General features: G+C 35.0%; 1 protein-coding gene across 1 annotated transcript in view; it reads right to left on the reverse strand.

Moving 5' to 3' along the window:
- The window catches only part of PDK1 (pyruvate dehydrogenase kinase 1), a 33756-nt gene that overhangs the window by 17981 nt on the left and 3526 nt on the right, over positions 1-12249 (reverse strand). Inside the window, exons 3-8 of the mRNA XM_060152637.1 lie at positions 10756-10827; positions 8520-8704; positions 8111-8206; positions 7015-7092; positions 5453-5529; positions 3516-3614 (exon numbers count right to left, since the gene is read on the reverse strand). Of these exons, the coding sequence (XP_060008620.1) occupies positions 3516-3614; positions 5453-5529; positions 7015-7092; positions 8111-8206; positions 8520-8704; positions 10756-10827 (607 nt within the window). The remainder of the gene's footprint in view (positions 1-3515; positions 3615-5452; positions 5530-7014; positions 7093-8110; positions 8207-8519; positions 8705-10755; positions 10828-12249) is intronic.

The following is a 12249-nucleotide window of genomic DNA, read 5'->3' on the forward strand; positions in this document are numbered from 1 at the left end:
GGCTTGAACACTCCAATTAAAAGGTGGACAATTGGCAGGATGGATTAAAAAAAATGAACAAACCATATGCTGTTTACAAGAGACATGTTTTAGATTTGAAGACGCAAACGGGTTCAAAGTAAAAAAGTCTGGAAAAACATACACCATGAAAACAGAAACCAAAAGAGAGCTGGGATATTATACTAATATTGGATAAAATATACTTTAGGTCAAAAATTGTTAATAGAGACAAAGAAGGACATTTTACAATGACAGAGGGTCAACACATCAAGAAGATATAAAATTATAAACATATATACACTTAATAACTGAGCTCTGGGACTTCCCTGGTGGTGCAGTGGTTAAGAATCTGCCTGCCAATGCAGGGGACACAGGTTCAAGCCCTGGTCCGGGAGGATCCCACATGCTGTGGAGCAGGTGGGCCTGTGTACCACAACTACTGAGCCTGCACTCTAGAGCCCGCGAGCCACAACTACTGAGCCCACGTGCCATAACTACAGAAGCCCGCACACCTAGAGCCTGTGCTCCGCAACAAGAGAAGCCACCTCAATGAGAAGCCTACACACTGTAACAAATAGCCCCCACCCACTACAACTAGAGAAAGCCCGTGTGTAGCAAAGAAGACACAATGCACACAAAAATAAATTAATTAAAAAAAACAGTCCATCATATAAAAGTAAAAAAAAAAAAAAAGACTGAAAGCTTTCCCAAGGTAAGTAAAAAGAAAAGGACACCTGTTGTATTCAACATTGTACTGGAGGTTCTAGCCACACAATTAGGCAATGAAAAAAAACAGATTGGAAAGGAAGAAGTAAAATTATTTCTATTTACAGATGACATGATCTTGTGTATAGAAAATCCTAAGGAGTTCACAAAAAAATTATGAAAACTAATAAATGAGTTTGGCAAGGTTGCAGGATACAAGATCAGTACACAAAAATCAACTATATTCCTATACACTGGCAATGTACAATCCAAAAATGAAAGAAAACAATTCCATTTACAATAGCCCCCAAAAGAATAAAATAATTAAGAATAAACTTAACAAAATAAGTGTTAGACTTGTACACTGAAAATCATAAAACACTGATGAAAGAAATTAAAGAGATCTAAATAAGTGCAAAGACATCCTGTTGTTCATGAACTGGAAGACTTAATTGATCTAAAACATTGAACTTGATCCCCATAAAAATTCAAGCTGGTGTTTCTTGCAGAAATCGACATGCTGATACTAAAATTCTTATGAAAATGCACTGAACCCATAATAGTCAAAACAACCTTGAAAGGGAAGAACAAAGTTTGAAGACTCACATTTGCCAATTTCAAAACTTACAACAAAACAATAATAATCAAAATGTGCTTAAGGAGAGATATATAGACCAATGGAATAGAATTGAGAATCCAGAAATAAACCTATACATTTACAAGCAATTGATTTTTGACCAGGATGACATGAAAATTCAATGGAGAAAGAATAGTCTTTTCACAAATGGTACTGGGACAACTGGATATCTATCTGCAAAAGAATGAAACTGGATCCCTACCTGAAACCATTTATAAAAATTAACTCAAAATTAGATCAAAGACCTAAACATAAGAACTAAAACTATAAAACTCTTAGAAAGAAACAAAGGCATAAATTTTTGTGATTTTGGATTAGGCAATGGTTTCTTCTTAGATGTGACATGGAAAGCACAAGCAATAAAAGAAAAAATAGAATAACTGCAATTCTTCAAAATTAAAACCTTTGTGTTCCAAAGAACACTACGATGGAAGTGAAAAGATAAGCCACAGATGGGAGAACATTGGCAAACTATATATCTCATTAGAGACTAGTATCTACGACAGAAAACAAATAAATAGAGCTCAACAATAAAAAGACAACCCACTTAAAAACTGAGCAAAGGATCTTAACTGACATTTTTTCAAAGAAGATATATATCACTTACACCCATTAGAATGGCTATAATCAAAAAGACTGACAATAACAAATGTTGGCAAGGATATGGAAAAATCAGAACTTTCATTCATTACTGATGGAAATGTAAAATGGTACAGTCACTTTGGAAAGGAGTTTGGCATTCCTCAAAAGTTAAACAGAGTTACCTATAAGCAATTCAACTCGTATGTATATTCATAAGAGAACTGAAAACCAATGTTTACACGAAGACTTGTACACAAATGGCAGCATTATTCACAAAAACCAAAAAATGGAAACAACCCAAATGTCCATGAACTGATGAATGAATAAGCAAAATATGTTTATACCCATTCAACATAATATTATTCAGCCATACAAAGGAATGGATACATGCTATAATATACTAAGTGAAAGAAGTCAGTCACAAAAGACCACGTATCGTATGACTGCATTTTTATGAGATGTCCAAAACAGGGAAATCCATACACAGAAAGTGGATTAGTGGTTGCTAAAGGCTGGGGAGAGGAGGAAATGGGGAGTGACTGCTAATGAACACTGAGTATTTTCTTGGGAGTGATGAAAATGTTCTGAAATTCGACAGTGGTATGGTTGTACAACCTTATGAATATACTAAAAACCACTGAATTGTATACTTAAGGAAAAAAAGGAACAGTAGATGCCTTCAAAAGTTCTGCAAGATGATTATTTTTAGTCTGTAATTCCATGTATGAACTTAAATGCTAGGAAAATGGCAATTGAGGCTGGGGGAGGAGAAAGAGGGGAGATGCTCTAAGAGAGCTAACTTCTCAGCTACCATAACTGAAAGCTGATGTTAGCTATTTAAAATTTTCTAATTTCAGAAACAGCAATATTAGAATACTACTTTAAACTAGCTAAATACCAGAAGAAGCAACTAAAAGACTATCTCTGAGTAGTGACCTACAAACGGCAAGGACCTGACATATATGATTTTTATATGCTCTCCATTTATTAATTTAATACAAGATTTAAAATGACTATTTTAAAGAGAGAAACATCATCATACTCTAAGAAACTGGACTATCTGAAAAATGTAGTAGAGAAGGCCTGGCACTCGGGTCAAAAGACTGATTTCATGTCCTGTGTCATTTATTGGCCATCTAATAATGAACTAATCACTGTGTCTAGTTTCATATCTGTAAAATTGAGAATAAAATTACCTTTGCTCCTAACTAAAATTTGCTATGAAAATCAAATGAAACAAAAGTAGATTAAAAAGCATTGTTTAAAAATGAAAAATTATGTACTATCTACATAACACTACAAATACCCAAATATTTTAGATTTTACTTATCAAAGTAGATACCAAAGTGGACATTCATGATCCTGCTAAGCTGTCTGTCTCCAGGATTTACTTTAACTTGAATCATCTGGATGAAGGACCAGAACAGAAATACACTCAAGGGAATATTCCATAACCTGCCAGATAAATGAAGTAATGTGCTTATTATCAATTAGTTACAGAATTTCTTTCTCCTAAGAATAAATTGTCTTCTAGAAAATATGTGCATGCCTGTACATCAATTTAAAAAAATAAACAAAGAACAGCATTTACCTTCACAGTCAAATCCTCATTACCCAGCGTGACATGGACTTGAATAGGCGGGTAAACACCTTTGTTGGCATGATGCTCCATTGTTGCTCTCATTGCATTCTGAAATACATAAGGGTTACATTAAAAATGCAACTTTAAAGAGAGAAACTAATTACAATTTTCAAGTACATATGCACTACTTGAAATTTTTCTAAAAATTTAATTCAGTGGAAATATGCCAGAGAATCATAATTCTTATAACCATATTTAAAGAATTACTTTAAAAAAATAGTCAGTTTTGAAGGACTTGGTAGATATTTAGATTTAAAGACCCCAACTAAATTCTGCATATTTTCCAAAACCAGACTTCTCGACACTTTTAATTAGTTTTACATGAAAGCAGAAAATTCTATCCAAATATTTTTATAATTTGGTAATGGGCAAACCTCGTTTTTTGAAAACAGTTTCATCTCCATTTTAAGGAACTATTTAAATTGTCATAAATTGCTTTAAGAAAAAACAATTTTTTCATTTAGTATCAATAGCAAGTCTTATTATGATGTAGAAATGAATCCAAGTTACCACTAGTTTGAAACTGGGATATTTACACTGTAAAACTGTTTTGACCAATTTCTAGAGGATACAGGGTACACAGTGCCAACATATCATAAGCACTACGTGATGACATGTAGCATTGGAGTAGGAACTGCTAAGACTAGATACAGTTTAAAAGGCAAAAGACAGGACTGAACTTGGAAATAAGAGTGTGTGGCCCTGGAGCACCAATCAGGATTGAGTCCCCTGAGGAGGAGATTCTGTCATCTCTACCAAAGGCCATTTAAGATCAGGTTTCAGACAGAAGCCATTATCACTGACATAATATAAAATCTGTTACATAATATGGTAATATTTCTTTTTTTTAATATTTTTTTAATAATTTTTTTAATATTTCTTTTATAAAGCATCATGGGGAACAAGATCTTTATGTGACTGCAATTTCAAGGAAAAAAGTTAATCCTTGAAGTGCCAATTGTTTATTCATTTAACCACTTTGGTAGAAAGATTTTTGTAAGATATTCGATACGTTCTTGCTGTCTTAGAACCAAGAACATTCTTCAATCTTCGCTATTCTAAGACAGTCAACCAGTTTTTCTGTTTCACTGTATTTTTCTTTTTCATGATCAGGCTGAAAGCCACCTCTTCTCTCTTCCACAGGCTCTTGGCTGAAGACATGGTAACCACACTGAGAGAGACTACAGGCTTGATCTGGGGTGTAATTTTCAGCCACATGGACCCGTACCACTCCTCATCATTCACTTTCCTGTCTACCAGCAAGTGTCATTGGTGTGTTGATGAGAAAAAACGTACTCTCAATATTATTAGCATAATTGTATTTAGTTTTCAAATTTTGCTGTAAAGAGCAAAAATAACAGGAGAAGCCCTGTAAATCAATATAAATGACTTTCTCAAAAAAAATGCATATAACAGTGGGACTGGTCCTTTAGAGGTGAAAGTTGAGAATCATTCTTCTAAATATTTTGTTTTGTAAAAATATAAATAAAACTTTATTGAGCACCTACAGTGTGCTGCCATTGTATTAGAATTTAGTATGTTATTCTCTTCATAGTAACCTAGATAGTATTATCCTTGTTTTACAGAGGAGTAAACTGAGGCTCAGAAAGGTTGAGTGACTTGCCCAAGGTCACACACATATTACGTGGCAGAATTGGAATTCAAATCCAGGTCTTTCTGAGTCCCAGGTCTGAGCTTACCACTAAACTGAGGGGCCCGTGAGTGTTGACAAACAGCTGATGTCCAGTGATGTGACATGACACCGAACATGAAAGGGTATCTTTTAATGAAACTGAGGAAAATGCGGTACAGTATTTAAACTTTCAAAGCAGATTCCTAACCTTAGAAAAGGACTGATAAAGGTGACGTAATACTATTTTACAAACCTTGAAAAGTTCAAACACCATGTGATAGAGATGGGATGGTACATAAACCACTTGTATTGGCTGTCCTGGTGATTTTGCTACAGAGCAGAAGAGAAAAATATGAAAGTACAGAGAGATGTGCTTAGAGCATTTTAAAGAATATATTGTGTAGTGATGAAAAGAAAACATTTACTGTGGAGGATAGTACTATTTGGGGGAGAAGGGCCACACCAGTTCTTCACTGAATCAGTGTTTGAACCCAATGCTCACACAAATTTATAACTGACTGTGACAACAAGAGTCCTGCACTCACTCTTGCAATCCTGCATAATGATCTACCAACCCATCTTCCCATTCTTGTCTACAACGGTGAGTCTGTTTAAGACACTCAGCCTTAAGGTCGGAATTTTACCTTCCAAAAAGAAGTGTTAAAGTCTACTTGGTCCAACCCACATAAATACACTATTTCTTTAAAAAGCCATTTTTTAATTGTTTCACCCAGGTGGAACGTTTTGTTTTATTTTAGGCACTTCAATGGATATAGATCTGAATAAAAACTTTGAGCTAGCATCAATTTATCAAGGACTACTAATTCTACATTCAAACATTTAATAGGAGCCCAGCTGGGGGTAGAGGGCAGATAATAAGTAAAGCAGAACTTTTAGTAAAGGAGTAAGAGTCTCCATACCTTAGAATTCTAATTCAGCCAATAAACTGGACTCCCCACTGAATACTGTCCCTTGGAAACATGGACAGTACATCTGGAAACTGCCCACAGCAGTTCAGGTTCCCAAACTATCACTTGTGCATTGTGGTTCTTATTTACTGAATGGTACCATATGGCTTTAGAAAACCAGGCAATTCTATTTTCAATGGGGCAACTTCCTCCACTGCCCTCCCACTCTAAGGTCCAGAATACAACTCAGTAAAGCCTATTTAATTTCATTCTTCTTAAAGGGTGATTTTAACTTAGGAAATGTTTGTCCCTCTATCAAACTACCCTACCTCAAGGAAAAACAGGGAGACTCATCAATCTCCTTCCAAGGCATCTAAACCTTTTGTGTCCAAAAGGCACTAGTCAGGGTGAAAAGAAGACCATCAGAAATAATCAGATTCTCATATAGATGAGCATCCTTCTTTCCTCTTTTACATCTCCAGTCTTTTTACTTCCTCAACAATAAAAAATGGTTTACAACTCAGGAAATAGAAATCTTAAAGGGTAAACCATACATTACTGAAGCACATATAAAAGTCAGATGTAATTTTCTCAGCATCACTTTTTTCTATGACTAACCAGAAAATCAAAAATAAGCAAAGAATCAATATTATCAATTAAAAATAAGGAAAACGGGGAAGAAAAAGCCAAAATGTCTTTCAGAAAGGATCCAACTAAATTAAAAAATATATATATATGTACACACACATAAATACATATATTTTTAACATGATTTGCTCTCCCTCAGTTTTCATATCCAATGAAGAAGTTGATGAAAAGTTCTTTTAATTAAAACAAATCTAAATTCTTATCATTCCTTCTCTGGTAATCATAACACTAATCATTAAGGAAAAGGCATCAGGCTTACCATTTAGTTCTTCAAGTTCTAGTTCGGGAGAGTTAATATAATACAAATCACACAGACGCCTAGCATTTTCATAGCCATCTAGTGTGAATCAAAACAAAAAAGTCATTAAATAAATTTACTTCTGTTTCATGCATTAAGATGGCAATAGTATATAGACAAAAGAAATTTTAAAACTTTCTATAGAAAAAAATATACTTTAATAATCTTAGTTTGGGGAAGGTCTTTTTTAAGTACGACATGACAAAGCCTAAAGGCCAGAAAGGAAAAAATGACAGATACGATCACAAAAAATTAAAATATCTGTATGGGAAAAGACACCATAAACAAAGTAAAAAGAAAACCAGAAGGCTGAAGAAACTATTTACAATACAGATAACAAAAATTTAGAGTTGTAAGGGTTTAGGGAATAGCCACTCTCATTCATTGATACGTTTTTGGAGGTATCAAAATTTGAAATGCACTTTAAATATTTTTGATTCTAGGAATCTTGCCTTCTAAAATACTAGCAAAAGTCAGCACATATCTAAGGATGTCCACTGCAGTACTGTTGGCGATAGAAAATTTAAAACAACCGAAATAGGCATCAATAGGAGATGGATTAATACATTCTGATACATCCGTAACGGCCATTCAATAACCTGGTGTATATCCATATGTACTGCACATGGTACAATGTCTGTAAACTTGTAGAAAAATATACACAAAGTACCCCATTTTCCAAAAACAACAAACAATATAAGACCAACAGTTATGTATGTGTGCGAGTATAGATGGTACAAACACAAAAAAGTGTGGAAAGATGCAAACCAAACTATTACGAATTATGGCTCCAATATAGGGAATTAGAAAGAGGGGAGGAGGAAATATTTTGAAGTCAACAGATAGCCTCATAATATCACCACACTCTAACAAAACACTGTATCAACAAAACATTCGTCCTATTCATAGTGCACAGTTAGCATTATAAAGTTATATTCAAACCCATACGTTCCCTCCTAACATTTTATCTCATAATATAAATAATTATTTTAATAGCAAGAAAAATAATACTCAATTTTGATTTTTTCATTTTTTCTGAAAGGAGAAAGGTACTTACCTTTAATAACTTCAACCACATTGCAGTTTGGATTTATGCTTCCAATGTGTTTTCGATGAGACAGGCTTCCTTTGCCTTTTCCACCAAATAATAAAGCTATCAAAAAATAAAAAACAAATAAAATAAGCTAAAATACCTAATGCCCCTGTCCAGATTTGAATACTGTTTCTCTAATGGGTAGCAAACAGTAGAACAAGTATTTTCCTTAAACATAAACATAGTATTTTACATAATGTTAAACATAAAAACTCAATTTAAAAAAAGCTCCTTTGTACGGCAGTCTATTTGCTTTTCTTAATACGTGAAAAAGTAAAATTAAATGTTCTCCCTAAAAGGAAGTTTTCTAAATAAATTTAAAATATACCAACACATCTTATTTAGCTTCTTCTCTTGACTTGCAGACACTTACAGTGCTGATTGAGTAACATTCTAATTGAAATGCGACTCATGTAGAAACGATCCAAAAAGTACTGAACGTTCTGGCTGGTGACAGGATCCACCCCGAAGCTCTCCTTGTATTCAATCACACCCTGAGCCATCGTGGGAATCACGTCATTGTGTCGGTTCCTGATCCGTATCACAGTATCTGTAAAGCTAAACAAACCCGTCTGTTAAAACAGCCAAATATTTTGGCAAGTGAATGGGATACTAAAATCTAAGTTTACTCAATAATACTAGGCAAGGAAGCCCTAATTCAGTAAAAGAAGCATCGGTGCATGTTTTCTTACACTTATTTAAATATATTTCAGATGATAAAATATACCACGTCTATGGAGATGTTAAGAAATTCCAAAATAGAACTTGTGAGATGTAATTATTTTCTTGGAACTCCTAAAAGTAACACGGCCACAAAACACAATCCTACAAATGTGAAGGGTTTTCTTTAACCATTATTAACTAAGATTATCTGAGCACTTGCTATGAGGATGGATCCAGGGACATTCAGCATAAGGGAAGACAGAGCACTTGCTTCTAGGGAACACATGCTCTGTAAGGAATGAAGATGAATGAGCCAATAAAGGCTGTCTGTTTTGGAACTATTCCCCAGGTTCAAAAAGAGAAAGGGCCACTTAGAAAAGTAGAAAAGAATTCTAAGTCCATTCATCCAATGAGTTTAAAAAAAAATGGGAGAAGAAAAGGTAAATGTTGTGTTCAAAGAAAAATCATCAAGCCATCCAGTCTTCCCATTTCTATCATTCGGAAGACATTATTGCATGGTTAATTTAAAGAACTAAATAAAAGAGGAAAGAAGTCTTAGTTATGAAGTAACAAAATCCATCTTGTAATATACCCGTAAGAATTTACACTTCCGAATGAGTGCTTTCTCATTCAAAGTCATCATCTTGAATGCTATTAACCTATTCCAATGATGCTCTCACTACTCAAAACATTTTTGGAATTCCTAGCTTGTAATTAGTTTCGAAGCCAAACTGTTAATCCAAAATACAAACAACAAAACTCCTCAAAAACAACAATCAACTCATCATTTCTAGTCACTCCTTAATCATTTATTTCACGTCTCTCTATCTTGTCAAAACCAAAACCTGCAGTATTCTGCCTGGCTGCTCACCTTAGTTTTTAAAATTCAGCTCTGAATAACTTTTCCCAGAAGGTTCTACAGCATAATGTTTACTTTTAAGTAAGACTGAGTGGGTCCAAATCCATTTGCTATCTCTGTGACCTTAATGCTATCTTATGTTACTTAACCTCTTTGTGCACAGATAGTATTACCTCAGTAGAGTTATTTTAAAGATTAAATGACATCATCTGTGTAAACTATGCTGCATACCTAGACACAGAGTAAATTCCTGATGTTATTTTCAGACCAAAATCAGGTTTAAAAAGTGAAATGTTGCTATCACCTTTAAAGACAGTAAATAAAAAATGTGTAATGCACTCGAAGGACAACAAAAGAGGTAGTCTTTAAGTTCTGAGCAACATTCACTGGAATAAGCAGGTAACTTGCCTTAGGAGACTATGGGGCTTATTAGTCCTGGTATGTTGATTATTAAACAGGTCACATTACTTACACTGTCTCACAGACCACTGGTCATAAACTAGAGACCCATAGACAAGTTTTTGTAGGCCTTCAGTGTCTGTTAAAAATTTAATTAGTTTCCAATCTTTCAAAATTAAGAGATTTTACTTTAAAAAAAACTAGACTTGCAGTTTTTCTTACACACACACACACACACACACACACACACAGATCAGATGATCTGGGCAGTGTTTCTGCTCAGCAATGATCAGCGGAGCTGAGATGGCTGTCCTTTAGAAGCATACACTCTCCAGGTCAAGAGTCCTCACCAGCCCCCTATCATCCAAGTGGTACTGAGGCCACATCTACATTTCCATATTGGTCATCCCATTTGAATTGTATCTTTCTTTACACTAGAGTTAAGAGGAACATGAAGATTTTCTTATGCCCAGCCCAATTTACGAACTTATGTTACCTGATTGGCCTGTATGGGCTGCTATAGACACATATACCACCATATGTTCTAGAGTAGTGGGAAACTAAAAGTTAATCAATTTTCCTAAAGTGACCCAACAGCAGGTATAAGCTCAATACCTTTACATTTTTTATATGATGTTCAAACAGTATAAAAATTGTGTTCAGAATAGGGTCAAAACTGTGTACTTACTCATAAATAGTTTTAGCATCTTCAGCACTTTTGTCCTTAAAATCAAGAAGCTCCTGAAGACTCTGGATATACCTAAAATGCAAATCAACCCCTAGTAAAGCTGTTCTTTTACATTTTGAAACTTTAATATTGTGAAAATGTTCAAAAGGCATTTTTAACATTTCTTAATTTTTAATTAATTTTTAACAAATTATGGTTGAAGTAGGATTTTTATACCCATTCACATTCAAGCAAAGTGCCTGACAATAATTAGAAGAAGGTACATGTTTTCTCCTAAAAGCTTAGGTTAAATTTGATTTAAGAATTTTAAGATTTCCTACTTTTTTTTTTAAAGTTCTATACTCTAAGATAGTTTTTAAATTTCTTAAAATTACCACTGTACCTTACAGTATAAATACTGACTTATGAGAACTGAGTCTGTCACCAATAGCCATATGATATTGGGCAAATGACTTAACTTGTCTCAGTCTCAGTAAAATGTGGATGCCAGCCTACCTTGGTCTAAGAGTCTAACTTAAATGCCTCTGCTTTAAAAACTTAATTTTAGATGTTTGTGTCCAGTCAACAGATGTTTATTGAAAGTTTACAATCTAACACGTGGTTCTTTTAAACAACTGAACAAAAACACAAAAGTCATGAAAATGCAGGTTTTTAATTTACCAAACAATTCAAGGGAGCAAATCACCTGGTAAAGGAGCAAAATGAGGGAAGCCAAATGACTCTCTGAAGGTCATGCTGAGGAGCACAGTGGTAGTGCAGCGCCAGAGCCAAAACACCTACCATTCAATGACCATCAGTAGTGTAAGGTCTGCTTTGGCTGCATCTAAAACTGCCATAACTTAGCAGGCACCCAGGGGCAATGAAAGTGTTTTAAAAATCTGTAAATCCACATGTTGGTTTGGAAAGTTGTTTCTGACAAGCAATATGCCTTACTGCATGCCAACACATTCCAAAGTCAAGTGATTCTGATGTCTACTGTTATGACTTAACACTTACTTTTCTCTTTATTGGCAAGAACAATTACGCTCTTTATTCAAGAGATACTGAAACCAAGCAGGACCCTGTGGGGCTCCTGGGCATGGAAGCCTTTCCATGTCCCCTGTTTCTTGTTTGTAGGGAATAGACTCCAGCCTCCACAACCTTCCCTGAGTTCCAAAGGGCAGGTCCAAACAGTTGGTAATCAGGGAAGGGAGGGGATGCAGAGACAAGGCAGGAGCAGCCAAGAAACAACAGTGCAGCCTTGGGGCAGGTCCTGGTTCCACCTCAAGGGAGATACATAACAATATCTTTGAGCTTTTTTACAGAACTAAAACCCCCAACAAATGGAATATGTTAGCATTCTTTAATCCAGAGAAGGTCACAGTTCGATAACCTCAGGAAGCTCATCAGGAGACCACCTGAGGCCAGATGAAAGGACTGCAGGCCCTGCACACCCTCATCCTTATCAGCAAACCCTGCCCTTGAACCACTGCTATAATCACCAAATCTCCCTGT

This window comes from Lagenorhynchus albirostris, chromosome 6, assembly GCF_949774975.1.
Source record: "Lagenorhynchus albirostris chromosome 6, mLagAlb1.1, whole genome shotgun sequence".
NCBI lineage: Eukaryota > Metazoa > Chordata > Mammalia > Artiodactyla > Delphinidae > Lagenorhynchus > Lagenorhynchus albirostris.